This window comes from Gobius niger, assembly GCF_951799975.1.
Source record: "Gobius niger genome assembly, chromosome: 22".
NCBI lineage: Eukaryota > Metazoa > Chordata > Actinopteri > Gobiiformes > Gobiidae > Gobius > Gobius niger.
The window spans coordinates 10,122,832-10,143,206 of record NC_136873.1 but is presented as its reverse complement, the minus strand read 5'-3'; the positions used below and the strand labels follow the sequence as shown (position 1 = coordinate 10,143,206).

Sequence of the window (20,375 nt, the reverse complement as noted above, 5' to 3'; positions counted from 1 at the left end):
GAGGCTCATGTCCAGCCCATACGCTTCAACACAGGGACGTTATTGTGACATGTGGCTAGGCTAGGTTAGCATGTTCTCTCCGTGTCTGCGTGGGTTTCCTCTACCTGTAAAAACATGTACAATAGGCCTGGATGAATGAAACCCCTTAACTCCCACCTGAACCGAGCACGTTTTCTCCAGTTTGGCTTTACCCCAATCCAAAAGCTTCTGGAAAAAAGGTGAGAAAATAGCAGCAAAACTGAGACGAAAACAATGATGGAAATGTGACAAAAAAGTGAGAAAACATTGACGAAAAAGTGACGAAAAATTGATGAAAAAATTACAAAAATGTAACAAAAAAATTACCAAAAAATGTGACAAAATGTGACGAAAAAAATACAAAAATATGACAAAAAATTGACGACAAAATGAGAAAAATGTGAAACAAAAGACAAAAAATTACAAAAATGTGATTAAAAAAATGGACGAAAAATGACAAAAAAGTTACAAAAATTTGAAAAAAAAATTGATGAAAAATTGACAAAATGTGACAAAAAATTACAAAAATGTGATAAAAATTTGACAAAAAAATGTAGAATAATTTGACAAAAAATGACAAAAAATGACAAAAAATGTGACAAAATGTGAAAAAAATTACAAAAAATTGATAAAAAATGGACGAAAAAATGACAAAAATGTGATAATAATTTGACAAAATTTATTTACAAAACTTGACAAAAATTTTTTTTTTTTTTTTAATGACAAAAATGTGATAAAAAAATTGACGAAAAAATGAAAAAAAATTACAAAAAAATTACAAAAATGTGACAAAAATGTGATAAAAATTTGACAAAAAAAATTACCAGAATGTAAAACAAATTCACCAAAAAAAAAAAATTGACGAAAAATTGACGAAAAAATGAACAAAATGTAGCAATAAAAATTAGAAAAATGTGATAAAAAAATGACAAAAAAGTTACAAAAATGAGTTGAATACCCAACAAAATAATGATGGAAAAAAAATGTGATGACGTGAGGAAAAAGATCCTCTCGGTTCAGGTGGGAGTTCAGAGCTTAAAACAGTAAAGAAAACACTAAATACAACTATGAAGGTAAGCTACATGCTAATGTTACGCTAACACCAGCTAAAGTTGTGCTAACAGCGGCTAAATGCTAATGCTAACGTCATGGCTCCACTTCCAGCAGAGCTTTAGTCACGGTCACTCTGACGGGATGGATCTGTTTCTTTAACACATTTATCATTAATTATCTCATAGTTTTTCCCACACACAAAAAAAGGCTTACTGTAGGTGTAAAACAGTTGTATCTGTTGTTTCAGCAGGAGATTCAGATAAAGTTGTGTTTTTTTTTGTTTATCAGTGGAGCTTTCAACAGTCAGGAGCGGGAAGGAGCTTTTTATTATCCAAACGTTTCCCAACAAGAGGTGCGGGACTCCAGACGCGCCTATAACTGATACAAGGCATTTCCTTCATCAGACGTTTTGAAGTGAACACGGTTTATAGACTGACTTTTTGTTGTATCAGAATTGAACAGATTCCATTTTGCTTTTATGGCGGCCATTTTAGGGACAGGTTTGCCTGAGTCCTCCTAGGAACGCCCCCACCTCCTGGAGACGCCTCCGAGCTTTGTAACCAACCACTGCTCCTCAGCAGAACCCCCTCCCCACTGATGCCACAGACAGCGTGTGGAGGGGGCGTGTCTAAAGGCTCAGAGGTTCGTGACCCCTTAACTCCCACCTGAACCGAGCACATTTTCTCCAGTTTGGCTTTACCCCAATCCAAAAGCTTCTGGAAAAAAGGTGAGAAAATAGAGACAATGTGAGAAAAAAGTGAGAAAACATTGACAAAAAGTGGCGAAAAATTGATGAAAAAGTGGCAAAAATGTCACAAGAAATTGACCAAAAAATGGAAGAAAAAATGACTAAAATGTGATAAAAATTTGAAAAAAAAAAGACAAAAATGTGACAAAAAATTGACAAAAATTTGACCAAAAAATACAAAAAAGTGACAAAAAAATCACAAAAAAGTGACAAAAAAATCACAAAAAAGTGACAAAAAAATCACAAAAAAGTGACAAAAAAATCACAAAAAAGTGACAAAAAATAACAAAAAAGTGAAAAAAAAACACAAAAAAGTGAAAAAAAAAAAATCACAAAAAAGTGACAAAAATGTGACAAAAAAGTGCTAAAAATTTGACCAAAAAATATACGAAAACTGACAAAAAAAATGGACAAAATAGTTACAGAAATAAGTTGAAAACCCAACAAAAAAATGATGGAAAAAAGATCTGATGACGTGAGGAAAAAGATCCTCTCAGTTCAGGTTAAAGAGACAGAGGCCTATTTCAAGACATTCACTACGGCCATTTTGAGAGAGACATTTTATACAAGGCAGTTATTCTGATTTACTGCATTTACAGACCAACAGAAGGTTTGTCATCATTGTAGTGTGAGATCTCTTTAATATAACAGACTCACATGTGTCTGTATTGTCATAGATTTTGATGAAGTTCTTTTGATCGGGTGTTTAATCTCAGGTAAAAATCACCGCGTTAGTGACGGTGTTATGAATGTGAGCGATGGTGTTCGCCTCTGACCTCCTTTAATCACATTCATCACATTCCTCTCACTTTAGCGGTTCCTTGTTTTAGCGCTCGGCCTGAGGCGCTCGGACAGGGACCTGATAACCCGAGATACTGAGGCGAGAGCGACACAGACCAGACCAGCGTCCGGACCGGGTTCAGACCCACAGGTATCACAGGGTCACATGATGCTGGAAGAAACAAGTTCTCCAGTTTGGCTTTACCCTAATGTAAAACCTTTGGTGTCCTCTGCTCCCGCCTCCTCCCGCTCGCCTCGGTCTGACTTTACAGCGAGCTCCACAAGTGATGTATATTTTTGACACTGGGCCTCATTATCCAGTGTGAGTGTTGTTGATTTGTGGAGATTACAGTCGGGATCTGGAGGAGAAGAGAAGTCACGTGAGAGCTATCCGGGGATCACCTCATTTGAAAGCTAAGACCGACAAAACTGATTTAAACTGATCTTTTTCCTCATTGTTGCATCACTTTTTTGTCATATTTTTGTGACTTTTTAGTCATATTTTTGTCACTTTTTGTCGTATTTTTGTTACTTTTTTGTCATTTTTTTGTTGTATTTTTGTCATATTTTTATCACTTTTTTGTCATATTTTTATCACTTTTTTGTCGTATTTTTTTTTCACTTTTTTGTCATATTTTTGTCACTTTTTGTCGTATTTTTGTCATATTTTTGTCACTTTTTTGTCGTATTTTTGTTGTATTTTTGTCATATTTTTATCACTTTTTTGTCATATTTTTATCACTTTTTTGTCGTATTTTTTTTTCACTTTTTTGTCATATTTTTGTCGTATTTTTGCCACTTTTTTGTCATATTTTGCCACTTTTTTGTCGCTTTTTTGTCGCATTTTTATCACTTTTTTGTCGTATTTTTTTTTCACTTTTTTATCATATTTTTGTCGTATTTTGTCATATTTTTGTCACTTTTTTGTCACATTTTTGTCGCATTTTTGCCACTTTTTTGTCGCATTTTTGTCACTTTTTTGTCGCATTTTTGTCGCATTTTTGTCTTTTTTGTCATATTTTTGTCCAATTTATTGAGTGTTGTTGATTTCTGGAGATTTATTTTTTTTAGGCTAGGCTACTAGTTACCATAGACATGCACTAGCATAACACTAGCTTAACACTAGCTTAGCACTAGCTGAGCACTAGCCTAGCACCGCTAAACTCTTCAAATATAAAGACTGCATGGATTAAAAAATATATTGAATCGCCCTGAAGTCCGAAGTGGCCCGTCCAGATAATTGTTGAGCCGAACCCCAGCCGTGAAGAGCGGACAGGCCACGCCCCCTGCTCTGACGGTACAGGAAATGCCTGGTACGTGTGGATTTCCCAGAGTTCCTTGAGGGCGTGGGGCTGACCCATTGTTTGGGAGCTGGGCCCGGCTGAAGGGCAGAGCTTCCACAGTCATTGTGAGGGACTTCCTCTGGCCCCGAACACAAAGGGGAGGCCGAGCTCTGCGGCTAAAAGCGTCCGAGGAGTGTCCCGAGCGAATGTCCCGCGAGTTTCAGGCCTTTGTCAGTGTCTGCAGCCGGGACGGGACGGGCCGGGCCGGCGTGACGCGGGCCGGGCAGACGGGGCACACCCTCCAACAAGGGCCTGGTGTCTCGTCTTTAGGCTTTAGTTCTATTTTTAATCTCTCAATGATCACATTCTGCAGCTAACGATTACTGTGGTCATCGATTCACGGCGTGGCTTTGGGTAAAACACAGGCGGCCATTTTGTGCCATTGTCGCCTAAAGTAAACAAGTGTTTTTACATCAGTGGTTTCTCTAGTTCTGGACTCATCATTATCCGACATTAAACTTTATCCAACCTTCCTGAAGAAGAGTTGGAATTTCTCTTCAGGATTCGGCGACTTTCACCAAAACAGTGTTTTTCTGTGACTGTGTCGGATTCACTTTTATAACAACGCGAGTCCCATAATGTAAACAAGTCAATCAAAACGTGTGTTAGCGTGAGTGTTAGCATTGTGTTAGCGTGAGTGTTAGTGTGTGTGTTTGCATGTGTGCTAGCATGTGTGTTAGCTTGTGTGCTAGCATGTGTGTTAGCGTGTGTGTGCTAGCATGTGTGCTAGCATGTGTGTTAGTGTGTGTGCTAGCATGTGTGCTAGCATGTGTGTTAGCGTGAGTGTTAGTGTGTGTGTTTGCATGTGTGCTAGCATGTGTGTTAGCTTGTGTGCTAGCATGTGTGTTAGCGTGTGTGTGCTAGCATGTGTGCTAGCATGTGTGTTAGCTTGTGTGCTAGCATGTGTGTTAGCGTGTGTGTGGTAGCATGTGTGCTAGCATGTGTGTTAGCGTGTGTGTGCTAGCATGTGTGTTAGCGTGAGTGTTCGCGTGTGTTAGCATGTGTGTTAGCGTGTGTGTGCTAGCATGTGTGCTAGCATGTGTGTTAGCGTGAGTGTTCGCGTGTGTTAGCCTGTGTGTTAGCGTGTGTGTGCTAGCATGTGTGCTAGCATGTGTGTTAGCATGTGTGTGTGTTAGCCTGTGTGCTAGCATGTTGGTTAGCATGTGTGTGTTAGTGTGTGTGTTAGCCTGTGTGCTAGCTTGTGTGTTTGCCTGTGTGTTAGCCTGTGTGTTAGCGTGTGTGTTAGCGTGTGTGTTAACATGTTTGTTAGCCTGTGTGTTAGCCTGTGTGTTAGTGTGTGTGTTAGCCTGTGTGTTAGCGTGTGTGTTAGCCTGTGTGTTAGTGTGTGTGTTAGCCTGTGTGTTAGCTTGTGTGTTAGCGTGTGTGTTAGCCTGTGTGCTAGCTTGTGTGTTTGCTTGTGTGTTAGCGTGTGTGTTAGCGTGTGTGTTAGCGTGTGTGTTAACGTGTGTGTTAGCGTGTGTGTTAGCGTGTGTATTAACATGTGTGTTAGCTTGTGTGTTAGCCTGTGTGCTAGCTTTTGTGTTTGCCTGTGTGTTTGCCTGTGTGTTAGCCTGTGTGATAGCCTGTGTGCTAGCTTGTGTGTTAGCGTGTGTGTTAACGTGTGTGTTAGCTTGTGTGTTAGCGTGTGTGTTAGCCTGTGTGTTAGCCTGTGTGTTAGCTTGTGTTAGCGTGTGTGTTAGCGTGTGTATTAACATGTGTGTTAGCTTGTGTGTTAGCCTGTGTGCTAGCTTGTGTGTTTGCCTGTGTGTTTGCCTGTGTGTTTGCCTGTGTGTTAGCCTGTGTGCTAGCTTGTGTGTTAGCGTGTGTGTTAACGTGTGTGTTAGCTTGTGTGTTAGCGTGTGTGTTAGCGTGTGTGTTAGCCTGTGTGTTAGCTTGTGTTAGCGTGTGTGTTAGCCTGTGTGTTAGTGTGTGTGTTAGCATGTGTGTTAGCATGTGTGTGTGTTAGCCTGTGTGCTAGCATGTTGGTTAGCATGTGTGTGTTAGTGTGTGTGTTAGCGTGTGTGTTAGCCTGTGTGCTAGCTTGTGTGTTTGCCTGTGTGTTAGCCTGTGTGTTAGCGTGTGTGTTGGTGTGTGTGTGTTAGCCTGTGTGTTGGTGTGTGTGTTTGCCTGTGTGTTAGCTTGTGTTAGCATGTGTGTTAGCTTGTGTGTTAGCCATGTATGAAGCTGTGTTTCCCGGCCTTGACCGTTGTGTCTCCTCAGGCTGCCTCGTCCACTGCGTCCACGGTGACTCTACGCTCGCTCCTACGGCAACCACGGCTCCGCCCCTTCCCGGCGGTCCCGCTACCATCAAACCCTCAACTGTCGCGCCCACCACCAAATCGCCCATCCCAACCACCGGACCACCCGCCGGACCACCCACCGGCCCGCCCACAGACAAACCCACGGGGACGGAGAAACCGACCACAGCAGGGGCTCCTCCTAAAGGCACAGCCCCGCCCACAAAGCCCGCCCTCACCGCCATCGTCACGACAAAAGCTCCGGCCGAGAAAGCCTCATCTCCATCTGCTGGTGGAGGCACCGCAAGGTCCGTGATCATCACCACCGTGTCCAAGGTGGAGTCGGGCCCCACCGCGGGCCCCAAGAGCAGGTTTGGGCTTTTTCATCCAGACACGGGTTATTGTGGATTCCTCAGTTTATTCATGTTTGTGTCCAGGCTGGAAAAGTTTGGAAAGGTTTTGTAAAAGTTTTGAACATTTTTGAATAATCTTTAATTCAAAAATGTAGATTATTTTTGCCCTATTGGAGATTTATTATTATTGATTTTTTGCTTCATTTTATTGTTATTTTTTTTATTTAAATTTTTTTTTTTTTTAAATTACACCTTTTTTTTTATTGTAGTTTTTTATTATTATTATTTAGGAAAAGATTTTCAAAGTTTAGAAAATTTAGGAACATTTTGGAAAAATCTTTGTTTTATTGTAGATTTTTTATTTTTTATTATTTTTTTTTTAATTTAGGAAAATATATATATTTTTTTAATAGACCTTTTTGTAGCTTTTTTATTTAGGAAAAAAATTTAAAAGTTTGAAATTTTTTGGAATTTTTTTATTTTATTTTTTTATTGTACGTTTTTTTAAAGTTTTGAAAATTTAGGAAAAAATTTGAAAGGTTTTGAAAAAAAAAGTTACATTTTGGAACATTTTGGAAAAATCTTTTTGTTTTATTGTAGATTTTTTTTTTTTTTAATGAAGGAAAATATTATTTTTTTAAATTAGACCTTTTACTGTTTTTTTTTTTACTTTTATTATTATTACTTAGGAAAAGATTTCAAAAGTTTAGAAAATTTAGATTTTTTTTTAAATTTTAAACCTTTTTTTATTGCAGTTTTTTTTTTAAGTTTTGAAAATTTAGGAAAAATCTTTGTGAATTTTTGATTTTTAAAAAATTATTTTTAGACTTTTTTTTAAAAATTATAGATATTTTTTGGTTGTTGAAAATTTAGGAAAACTTTTGAAAGGTTTTGAAAAAAAAAAAGTTAAATTTTGGAACAGTTTGGACAAGTTTTAAATTGTTTGTATAATTTGGCAACAGTTGCGCTTATTCATTCACCAATACTGACATGTTTAATATCCAGTCTGGAAAAGTTTGGAAAGGTTTTTTAATAGTTTTGAAAATTTTGGAACATTTTTGAATAATCTGTTTGTTGTTTTACTTTATTTTATTTCATTTTTTTTAATTTGGGAAAATATTTTTTTTTTAAAAGACCTTTTTTTATTGTAGTTTTTTTTATTATTAGTTAGGAAAAGATTTTAAAAGTTTAGAAAATTAAGGAAAATTTAGGAAAAATCTTTTTTTTATTGCAGTTTTTTTTTAAGTTTTGAAAATTTAGGAAAAATCTTTGTGAAATATAGATTTTTTTTAAATTAATTTTAGACTTTTTTAAATTATAGATTTTTTTTTTGAATTTTTGAAAATTTAGGAAAAGATTTCAAAGAAAAAAGTTACATTTTTACCATTTAATTTTTTTTTCAATTGAATGAATAAATGTTGAATAAAAACATATTGAAAACATAATTAATATTTGACTTTTTTTTTTAAATATTTGAACATTTTTGAATGTATCTTTTTATTTTGTAGAAGATTTGAAAATTGTCGAAAACTTTTGAAAATTGTCAAATGTTTGTACCTGTGTTGTTCCCTTTGCTCCAGCGGCGGCCCTGCTGCGGCGGGCGGTCCCACAGTGGCGGGGGGTCCCACAGCGGCGGGGGGTCCCACAGCGGCGGACGGTACCACAGTGGCGGGCGCAACCTCTCCACAGACGCCGGGTACCACACGCCACGCGGCCCTGACCACGCCTCCCGGGACCACGCCCTCCGGGACCACGCCCTCTGGCAGCGTCCCACTGGCGCCGAGGGACACGGGACCGACCGGCGCAGCCGCCACCGCCGCCACCACCAAGGGGGCGGCACCGACGGACGCCACCACCAAACGAGACGCCACAAAAGGTCAGTTTCAGTCGACCTCCCAACCCTCGCCTGAACCCGGCAGTTTCTCCAATTCAGCTTTACCCAAATCTAAAAGCTTCTGGAAAGAAAATAGTGACAAAATGAGTCGGAAAAGCAACAATAACAACTAGCAGCCCCTGGTGGATGGTTTGTGAACTGCAGGCAATATCAACCCCTTAACTTCCACCTGAACCGAGCACATTTTCTCCAGCTTTACCCCAATCCAAAAGCTTCTGGAAAAAAGGTGTGAAAATAGCGACAAAACTGAGACGAAAACAAGGATGGAAATGTGACAAAAAAGTGAGAAAACATTGACAAAAAATGTAGGAAAAAGTGACAAAAATTGACAAAAAACTTTTCAAAAAATGGAGGAAAAAATGGACGAAAAAGTGATATGAATTTAACAAAAAATGCGAATAATTTGACAAAAAAGTGACCAAAAATTTACAAAAAGTGAGAATAATTTGACGAAAAAATTAGAATGTGACGAAAAAGTGACAAAAAATGGACAAAAAAATTGACAAAAAATTGACAAAAAAGTGATACGAATTTGACGAAAAAAACCGAATAATTTGACGAAAAAGTGACAAAAATTGACCAAAAAATTGACCAAAAAAAAAACGAAAAAATGACCAAAAAATGACAAAAAAATGACAAAAAATGACAAAAAAGTGAGAAAAATCTGACGAAAAATTGAGAAAAAATGGACAAAAAAGTGATAAGAATTTGACAAAAAAATTTGAATAATTTGACGAAAAAGTGACAAAAAAGTCACGAAAATGTGACAAAAATGAGACGACTGCCCGACAAAAAAAGTGATGAAAAAAAATCTGACGTGAGGAAAAAGATCCATTTAGTTTTGTGGGTCTTTCAAATGAGGCGTTACACTGGCCTACAGGGTTTGGGTAAAGCTGAACTGGAGAAAATGCTCTCGGTTCAGGCGGGAGTTAAGAGGTAAATCAATAGAAAAAGTATTTTGGGGGTAAAACATCTTCCCGCCTCCTCACATTTGTCCTCCCCGTTTCAGCCGCTGGTACGTCCGCTGCAGTGACTTCCTCCAGTGGGACCAGTCCAGGCGCGAAGCTACGACCGAGCGGCTCCACAGCGCCCCCTGCTGCCCACACTACGAAGGGCTCGCCACCCCTGCCCCCTAAAGCCGCCACCACGGAGTCCAGGGTCCGGACCGCCGAGTCTCCCACACCGGCCACACCTGCTGCGGCCACACCTGCTGCGGCCACACCTGCTGCGGCCACGCCTGCTGCAGCCACGCCCCCCGAGGCCACGCCCCCCGAGGCCACGCCCCACGACGCCACCACCGCAGCGGCCCGGGTCTTTTCTGTACGTCACTGCCGTAGTTTAGAAGTAGATTATTTTACTGGTTCAAGACACAATAATCAATATTTCTCAGGTGAAAATGAAGTAAACTTGTTTTTTGTCTAATACATTCAAAATGTATTTCAATAAAGTTTACTTAATATAAGTAAATTCAAAATGAAACTAAAATTATGTGTTAACCTCTTAACTCCCGCCTGAACCGAGAGGATCTTTTTCCTCACGTCATCAGAGTTTTTTTCCATCATTTTTTTGTTGGGTGTTCAACTCATTTTTGTAACTTTTTGTCATTTTTTGTCACATTTTTATGATTTTTTTGTAATTTTTGTCAATTTTTTGTCTTTTTTTTATCACATTTTGTCATTTTTTTTTGTCTTTTTTTGTCACTTTTTTCATTTTTTCGTGAATTTTTTATAAACTTTTTTGTCAAATTTGTATCACATTTTTGTTTTTTATCATTATTTTTTCTATCATTTTTTGTCAGCCTGAACCGAGAGGATCTTTTTCCTCACGTCATCAGAGTTTTTTTCCATCATTTTTTTTGTTGGGTATTCAACTCATTTTTGTAACTTCTTTGTCATTTTTTTTGTCACATTTTTGTCATTTTTTCATAATTTTTTTTGTCACATTTTAATCACATTTTTGTTTTTTTTATTATTTTTTCGATCATTTTTTGTTAATTTTTTATCACATTTTTTTGTAATATTTTTGTATTTTTTTGTCAATTTTTTGTCTTTTTTTGTCACATTTTCTCACAATTTTGTCAGTTTTTTTTTCCTTTTTTTGTGAATTTTTTATACATTTTTTTGTCCAATTATTATCACATTTTTTTCACATTTTTGTTTTTTATTATTTTTTTCCATAATTTTTTTGTTGGGTATTCAACTAATTTTGTAACTTTTTGGTAATTTTTTAGTAAATTTTCGTCACTTTTTTCGTCACTTTTTTATCACATTTTTTTTCATTTTTTTGTCATTTTTTTTCTTTTTTTCATTTTTTTCATTTTTTCATGTTTTTTTTTTTAAAAAAATTGGCAAATTTTTATCACATTTTTGTTTTGTTTTTTTATTATTTTTTCAATCATTTTTTGTTACTTTTTTGTCGTTTTGTTGTCACATTTTTGTAATTTTTAAAAAACATTTTGTCACATTTTTGTCATTCTTTCGTCACTTTTTTATCACATTTTTTGTAATTTTTTTGTCTTTTTTGTCACATTTTTGTCAGTTTTTTTTTCATTTTTTCGTGAATTTTTTATACATTTTTTGTCCAATTTTTATCACATTTTTGTCACATTTTGTTTGTTTTTTAATGATTTTTTCGATCATTTTTTGTCCGTGTTTTTCTCACATTTTTGTCGACTTTTCATCCCCTTTTTCTCGCTATTTTGCTGCTTTTCTTTTTAGCTTTTAGATTTGGGTAAAGCTCGGTTGAGGCGGGACCGGTGGCCCTTCTGTGCTCTTCCAGAACGGACATTTGGCCAGTCCGCCCCTGATGATTAATCACACATTTTTATCTAATCTAAATGTCCCTTGAATGATCATTTTATACTCGAATACTCCGTCATCAGATTTTTTTTCCAACATTTTTTTTGTTGGGTATTCAACTCATTTTGCAACTTTTTGGTATTTTTTTTTGTCATTTTTTGTCACTTTTTTCATTTTTTCGTCAATTTTTTATAGATTTTTTGTCATTTTGTTGTCACATTTTTGTCATTTTTTCATAATTTTTTTTGTCACATTTTTGTCATTCTTTCGTCACTTTTATCGTCACTTTTTTATCACATTTTTTGTAATTTTTTGTCAATTTTTTGTCTTTTTTTGTCACATTTTGTCTTTTTTTTGTCTTTTTTTTGTCCGTTTTTTCATTTTTTCGTGATTTTTTTATAAAAAAAATTGTCAAATTTTTATCACATTTTTGTTTTGTTTTTTTATAATTTTTTCAATCATTTTTTGTTACTTTTGTCATTTTTTCATACATTTTTTGTCACATTTTTGTCGTTTTTTAAAAAACATTTTGTCACATTTTTGTCATTCTTTCGTCACTTTTTTGTCACATTTTTTGTAATTTTTTTTGTCTTTTTTGTCACATTTTCTCACATTTTTGTCAGTTTTTTTGTCAGTTTTTCGTGAATTTTTTATACATTTTTTTGTCAAATTTTTATCACATTTTTGTCACATTTTTGTTTGTTTTTTTATTATTTTTTTGTTTTTCGTGAATCTTTTATACATTTTTTTGTCCGTGTTTTTCTCACATTTTTGTCACTTTTCGTTGAATTTTTGTTGAATTTTTGTCAATTTTCTTTTTGAGTTTTTGTCACATTTTTGTTGAGTTTTTGTTCTGGTTCTGTCACGTTTTTGTGGCCTTTTCGTTGCTTTGTTGTCGTGTTTTTGTTGACTTTTCATCACATTTTTCGTCACTTTTTTAATGCTTTTTCCGGCACATTTTTGTTTTGTTTTCATCCCCTTTTTCCCGCTATTTTGCTGCTTTTCTTTTTAGCTTATAGATTTGGGTAAAGCTCGGTTGAGGCGGGACCGGTGGCCCTTCTGTGCTCTTCCAGAATGCACATATGGCCAGTCCGCCCCTGGTCAGAGGAGAAGCTTTTTTTTGGGGGGTAAAACTGGACAAATTCCTCGGTCTCGAATGTATTACACAAAATAAAAAACAGTTTAATTTCCTGTATTTATGTTATTCTTCAAAAGGAAGATAATGTTTCCCAGCAAAAGCCTGGTCTGATCCGTGTTTCTCTGTTTTTTTTGCAGTACTGCCTGAACAAAGGACACCAGGTGGGACTTTCTCTCATTCTAAATCTGTTCTGGCGTTTCCTCTTTCCCCGACTCGCCACTTCCTGTCCGAGCCGCCGCTATTGTCGGCTTCCTTCCTGAGAGCGCCGCCTTAAAAAACGCTCCCCGGTGTTTCCGCCGTTTACGAGACAGAAAGAGACGAGGACGACTGAGGTTACGCTGGAAACGCGGAGATGTTTCCTCCGTAATGTCTGAGCTTTAACGTTTAACAAACTCTGGCTTCACGATGTTTGTTCTGGCGTTTGAACGCATCGTGGTTTTATCAGGAAGTGAGTCCGACATGTGTGTGTGGCTCCCCCTGGTGTTTCCCACGCGTCAGCATTCACACATACTGACATGTTCGGTATACACGTGTAGATGTAAATCCTGTTTGGAACGTTTGGGGAAAGTTTGGGATTTAATTTTTTAATGTTGGAAAATTTGAGAAGTTTAGATTTTTCTTTTTTTTTTTTTTTAAACTTAAAAAAAAATATGATCAATTTTCAATCAATTTTCCAAACTGTTTTTCTTAGTTTAGAAAGTGTGACCAAAACAAGATATTGTTAAAAAAAAAAAAAAAAAGCCAATATTTTTTAAACTGTTTTTCTTTGCCGAAATCTGGAAAAGTTTAGAAAAATTTTAAAGAATTTTGGAAATTTTTTTTAAAATAATTGAAATATTTGAAAAAGTGAAAAAAAAAAAAAACGTGCAGCAAGAGAAAATATTAACAATTTTCAACATTTTTTCTTAGTTTAGAAAATGTGACAAAAACAACTTTTTTTTTTATTTTTTAAGAATTTTGGAAATTGAAATATTTGAAAAAGTAAAACAAAAATGTGTAAAACAAAAAGCTGTGACCGAGATGACGCTGTAGTCCAGTTTGGAAAATGTGGGAAAAGTTCGGATATTTTTATTTTCTAATGTTGGACAATTTTAGAACAGTTTAGAATTTCTTTGTTTGAAAAACTTAAAAAAAAAAAAATGAACAATTTTCCAAACTGTTTTCTTAGTTTAGAAAATGTGACAAAAACAAGAATTTTCTCTTTTTTCTTTTTTTCTTTTTTAAGAATTTGGGAAATTTTTGGAAAATAATTGAAATATTTGAAAAAGTAAAAAAAAAAACCGAGATGAAGCTGTAATCCAGTTTGGAAAATGTGGGAGAAGTTTGGATATTTTTATTGTCTAATATTGGAAAATTTTAGAACGGTTTAGATTTTTTTTTTTTTTTTTAAACTTAAAAAAAAAAAAGAAAACATTTCCAAACTGTTTTTTATTTATTTTTTTGAATTTTGGAAATTGAAATATTTAAAAAACTTAAAAAAAAAATAAAAAAAAATACATGTAGCAAGAGAAGCTGTGACCGAGATGAAGCTGTAATCCAGTTTGGAAAATTTGGGAAAAGTTTGGATATTTTTGGGGGGGAAATTTTAGAACAGTTAAAAAAAAAATGAAAAATGTTCCTAAATTTTCAAAACTTTAGGAACAATTTTGTATTTCAAAATTTACAAAACTGCCAAAATCTGGAAAAGTTAAGAAAATGTGACAAAAACAATTTATTTTTTATTTTTTAAGAATTTGGGAAATTTAAATATTTGAAAAGGTAGAAAAAAGCTGTGAATCTGGGAAAGTTTAGAAAATATGGGGGAAAAAAATAGATTTGACAATTTGGAAAACGTATCCCGTGGTGTCGCTCCCTGGTTCCCAAACTCTTTAATACCCAAATACTGACATGTTTGGTATCCACGTGTAGATGACACTAATTCAGTTTACACATTTTTTTCCAAAATTAGCGAAGCTGTTTCAAAATTTACAAAACTTTGCCACAATTTTGACGTTTGGAATATTATTAGTTTAATTTTTGAAAAAGAATTGACAAAAAATTAAATATTTGATTAAAGTAATAAAAAAAAATTGGGGAAAGTTTTTTATTTTTTAATGTTGGAAAATTTTAGAACAATTTAGACATTTTTTATAAAAACTTAAAAAAAAATATGAAACATTTTCCAAACTGTTTTTCTTTGCCGAAATCTGGGAACGTTTGGAAAAAGTGACAAAAACACGATTTTTTAAATTTTAATTTTTAAAGAATTTTGGAAAAAAAAAATATGAAAAATTTGATTAAAGTTATAAAAAAATGAGACAGTTTGGAAAATGTACTCCTGAACAGTTTATTGGGCAAAAATGTAAAAGTTTTACAAATTATGGACCAGTCTGGAAAACATTTTTTAAAATTTTGACATTTTCCCAAATTATCAAAACTTTCCCAAAATTCTGAACAGTTTGGAAAGGTTTTAATATGGAAAACATTTTACTTGGAAATCTTGAAACAGTTTGCCAAAATATATGTTTTTTCCCCAAATGATCAAAACTTTTCCAATATTTGAAAAGGTTTAGAACATTTTTGCAAACATTTTGAAACAGGTGGGAAAAACAGTTTGATAAATGTTGTAATCTGCACCAGACGCTTTAAGCAGGGCAGAAACTGGACTGAGAAGTGAAGGTCCAACCTGAGCAGAAACCTCTGACCCGTGGTCCTGATGACCTCACGTGGTCCTGATGACCTCATGTGGTCCTAACGAAGTGCTTGTGTCTCAGTCTGAGGAGGAGAAGGAGCTGGTGAGCCTGTGCCAGCGCCTCATGGGGAACCTGGAGGACGGGAACTGCACCGTGTCCTTCAGGCACCACCACGACCGGGTGCTCTTCGAGTCCGTGGAGATCAGCGGGAAAGGTGACGGCTCTTCACTCTCGCTCTTTCTCCTCATTCGGCTTCATTAAAGTGTCTCCGAATCACAAACTGCAAAACGAAGCACCTCATGGTCACATTAAAACCTACAGTGTTTCATTTAGAGGCAGTTTAACCTCTTAATCCTCGACCGGGGCCTCTCTGGACTCGCCCATATATGGTCATGTTTAACAGTTAACCTCTTAACTCCCGCCTGAACCCAGAGGATCTTTGTCCTCACGTCTTCCATTATTTTTTTGTTGGGTATTCAACTCATTTTTGTAACTTTTTTGTCAATTTTTTATCAATTTTTTGTCATTTTTTTTAAATCGTTTTTTTGTCATTTTTTTGTCAATTTTTTTTATCAATTTTTTGTCATTTTTTTAAATCATTTTTTTGTCAATTTTTTGTCATTTTTTAAAATCATTTTTTGTCACATTTTTGTCATTTTTTTTTTAATTTTTTATCAATTTTTTCACATTTTTGTCATTTTTTTGTCATTGTTTTGTCAATTTTTGGTCAATTTTTTATAAATTTTTTGTCACATTTTTGTCATTTTTTAGTCAATTTTTTATCATTTTTTTGTCACATTTTTTGTATCAATTTTTGGTCATTTTTTGTCATTTTTCGGTCACATTTCCATCATTGTTTTCGTCTCAGTTCTGTCTCTATTTTCACACCTTTTTTCCAGAAGCTTTTGGATTGGGGTAAAGACAAACTGGAGAAAATGTGCTCGGTTCAGGCGGGAGTTAAGGGGTAAATGGGGAAAACAATCTGGAGAAAAATCTAAACTTTCTCTAATTATTCAAAAACTACTTTAACAAACGCTGAATTATGAACATAGTTTCTACTAAATAAAGATACAAAGACATGGAGCAAAGAGGTTCAACAGCCCATAAATACATGAATAACAGAGAATGCTAACATGATGCTACATACGATGTCCTGAAGTCTCGTCTTTTCCTCTGTCACAGTGAAGATGACGATCGTCACGCAGCACTTTGAGGACATCACCAAGGTAAGACCTGACCCGGGATCTGAACACTGTCTGAGAACCTTCATCCAAACAGTCTGAGAACCTTCATCTGAACACAGTCTGAGAACCTTCATCCAAACAGTCTCATGTGAAGGAACTCGGACAGAATGGTTTCCTTCTTGTGTGTTTGCAGAAGCCGACGGACAACCGGACCCTGATCACCATCCTGGCGTCGTGCGGAGCTCTGCTGATCATGATCATCATCCTGGCCGTGTGCGCGTCCCAGCACCGCAAGCCCTACAGCGGGAACCAGGTGAGAACCGGGCCAGAACCGGGCCAGAACTGGGTCAGAACTGGGTCTAAACAAATTGGCTGGAAAAAGTGACAAAAATCCAGGAAAAAAGTGACAAAAATCTAGGAAAAAAATGACGAAAATCCAGCAAAAAAGGGACAAAAATCCATTAAAAAATTACCAAAATCCATGAAAAAAGTGACAAAAATTCAGCAAAAAATTTGCAAAAATAAAGGAAAAAAATGACCAAAATCCAGCAAAAAAACGACAAAAATCCAGGAAAAAATGGACAAAAATCCATTAAAAAATGACAAAAATCCATGAAAAAAAAAGACAAAAATCCAGCAAAAAAGTGACAAAAATCCAAATTCAGCAAAAAAAGACAAAAATAAAGGAAAAAAATGACCAAAATCCATGAAAAAAGTGACAAAAATCCAGCAAAAAAATAACAAAAATCCAGCAAAAAATTTGCAAAAATCCAGCAAAAAAATGACAAAAATCCAGGAAAAAAGTGACAAAAATCTAGGAAAAAAATGACGAAAATCCAGCAAAAAAGGGACCAAAATCCATGAAAAAAGTGACAAAAATTCAGCAAAAAATTTGCAAAAATAAAGGAAAAAAATGACCAAAATCCAGCAAAAAAATAACAAAAATCCAGCAAAAAAATGACAAAAATCCAGCAAAAAAGTGACAAAAATCCAGCAAAAAAATGACAAAAATAAAGGAAAAAAATGACCAAAATCTATGAAAAAAGTGACAAAAATCCAGGAAAAAAGTGACAAAAATCTAGGAAAAAAATGACGAAAATCCAGCAAAAAAGGGACAAAAATCCATTAAAAAATTACAAAAATCCAGCAAAAAAGTGACAAAAATCCAGCAAAAAAGTGACAAAAATCCAGCAAAAAAAATGACAAAAATAAAGGAAAAAAGTGACGAAAATCCAGCAAAAAAGGGACAAAAATCCATTAAAAAATTACAAAAATCCAGCAAAAAAGTGACAAAAATCCAGCAAAAAAGTGACAAAAATCCAGCAAAAAAAATGACAAAAATCCAGCAAAAAAGTGACAAAAATCCAGCAAAAAAGTGACAAAAATTCAGCAAAAAAATAACAAAAATCCAGCAAAAAGTGACAAAAATCCAGCAAAAAAATTGACAAAAATCCATGAAAAAAAGTGACAAAAATTCAGGAAAAAAGTGACAAAAATACAGAAAAAAGTAACAAAAATCCATTAAAAAAATGACCAAAATTCCATGAAAAAAATGACCAAAATTCCATGAAAAAAATGACAAAAATCCAGCAAAAAAATCAAAAAAATTCAGAAAAAATTGACAAAAATGCATCAAAAAAGTGACAAAAACACATAAGGGAAATAAAAAGTGACGACAATGGCAAAAAGGAGAGAATGCGTTTGGTTTTGGCGGGTGGTAAGAGGTTAAAAGCCCTGACTTTGCTCTTTCCAATGTAAAACAAACACTTTCGGTCCCAGAGATAATGGCTCAAAATCCCCAAATATCGGCCCGATATATCGGTCTAACGAAAACATGACAATAAAGGGATTAAAAATGCAGAAAAAATAGTTTAGATGAGTTTTGTAGGTCTTAGCTTTCAAATCAGGCGTTTCTCCTTTCTCCTTCTTAACCCTCTCCTCCTCCTCCAGCTGCACCTGACGGAGGAGCTGCAGACGGTGGAGGACGGTTACCACGACAACCCCACGCTGGAGGTGATGGAGGTGGGCGTCGACATGCAGGAGAAGAAGCCGCCGCCCCCGAGCCTGAGAAACGGAGGCGGAGACTTCAACGACAGCTGGATCGTCCCCTTGGACAACCTGCTGAAGGAGGACGGGCCCGACGAGGAGGACACGCACCTGTGAGGTCACGGCGAGCGCCACACGCCGACTCCGCCCCCCTCAGGACACGCCCACAGGCGCTCAGATCAAAGGGCCGTTTCGCCAAATCATGAAGAGTCTGTTTTGTTTCTGTTTCTCGTTTTCAGGCAAAAGAATCACGTGTAAAAAAAATACTTCCTGCACTTGAGTCGAGCTGTTTGTTTTCCCCCATTTCAAACTCATTTTTCTGTTTGTTTTCCCCCATTTCAAACTCATTTTTCTGTTTGTTTTCCCCCATTTCAAACTCATTTTTCTGTTTGTTTTCCCCCATTTCAAACTCATTTTTCTGTTTGTTTTCCCCCATTTCAAACTCATTTTTCTGTTTGTTTTCCCCCATTTCAAACTCATTTTTCTGTTTGTTTTCCCCCATTTCAAACTCATTTTTCTGTTTGTTTTCCCCCATTTCAAACTCATTTTTCTGTTTGTTTTCCCCCATTTCAAACTCATTTTTCTGTTTGTTTTCCCCCATTTCAAACTCATTTTTCTACCTGTTTTCCCCCAATTTTACCCAAATGTTTCCAAATGTTTTTCCCAATTTTTCCCATTTTTAGTTTTTCTTATTTTCAACTTGTGATTCACTTGTTTTCCTTCTAAATTTCAAAAGCTTGAATATGAAGAGTTAGCATTAGCATACCTCCATTAGCATACTGCCGTTAGCATACTGCCGTTAACATACTGCCGTTAGCATACTGCCGTCAGCATATTGCCGTCAGCATACTTCCGTTAGCATACTGCAGTTAGCATACTGCCGTGAGCATACTTCCGTTAGCATACTTCCGCTAGCATGCTGCCGTTAGCATACTGCCGTCAGCATACTGCCGTTAGCATACTGCCGTTAGCATACTGCCATTAGCAAACTTCCGCTAGCATACTTCCATTAGCATACTCCCATTAGCACACCCCCATTAGCATACTGCCATTACCATACTACCATTAGCATACTTCCGCTAGCATACTGACATTAGCATACTGCCGTTAGCATTGCCATCCAGCCGTTAGCATTACTATCCTGCTGTTAGCATTACCATATTGATGCTAGCATTACCATCCAACCTTTTATCTCACCTTTACCCCTCCGACCCAGTTTGGCTTTACCCAAATCTAAAATCTTCTTGAACAAAAAGAGTCAATAGAGACAAAAACAAAGATACGTAAATAATGTGAGGAAAAAGACCCCTTTAGGTCAGTTTTGTAGTTCTTAGCTTTCAAATGAGGCTTCACTCTGGCCTGTCGGCAAAAGGCACTGATTTGGTGAAACGACCCAAACAAAACTCAAATGAAGGGAATGTTTTTGGTCAAATGTTACACGGTGTTGCTTTAACATTAGTAACTTTTATCGTTTGATTTTCTTCCGCCTCAAAGAGAGAGACTTTAGGCACAAAACCCGACGCTCTGAACTGGAGGTCGGCCGATATATCGGGCCGATATTTGGGGGAACTGAGGAACATCGTGATGTAAATGGGCTTCACTAAACCTCGGTAAAGACCTGCTCATTTTGAAGAACCTGGAGAATTCACTCGCGGAGTTGTTTTAAACGAGGGATGCAGGAAAAAATACGATATCGGGATCGGCTACAAACGTCCGACGCTCGACCGATGCCAGTTTCGCCTTAAAAACACCACTTTTACCTCCTAAATCTAAGTGAATATGGACATGCCTTATATCATTTTAAAGGGGAGAACGAGGGGAATCCAACCGCTACGTTAGTTTTAAGCTACGCGAATGTGTTTTCGATCGCCGCGCAAAAGTCCGCGGTTAGCGTAAGTATGCTAAAGCGGGCGCTAACGCTAATGCTAACGAAAACTAATCAAGGCTGGGTCAGAAACTATGATAGACATGCCTGAAGTCGCCGAATGAAGAAATGGTTGATGTAACATATTTGGAATGATCAGATCACTTTATGTCATTTACACAAAGAAATTCAGTTTATTAATAGATATTGTTGATAATTGATCTGCAATATCATGACAATAAAATAT

The 20,375-nt window shown here is 36.1% G+C and overlaps 1 protein-coding gene across 1 annotated transcript; it reads left to right on the top strand.

Moving 5' to 3' along the window:
- Nucleotides 1-6,602: 6,602 nt before the first annotated feature.
- LOC306981598 (uncharacterized protein) lies at nt 6,603-18,387 on the top strand (the record flags this gene model as incomplete). The annotated part of the gene is made up of 8 exons (XM_079581207.1): nt 6,603-6,625; nt 8,113-8,408; nt 9,436-9,746; nt 12,500-12,523; nt 15,116-15,248; nt 16,217-16,260; nt 16,412-16,531; nt 18,169-18,387. The coding sequence occupies 8 exons, from the start codon at nt 6,603-6,605 to the stop codon at nt 18,379-18,381; spliced, it is 1,164 nt and encodes a 387-aa protein (XP_079437333.1). The 3' UTR covers nt 18,382-18,387.
- Between the last annotated feature and the right edge of the window lie 1,988 nt (nt 18,388-20,375).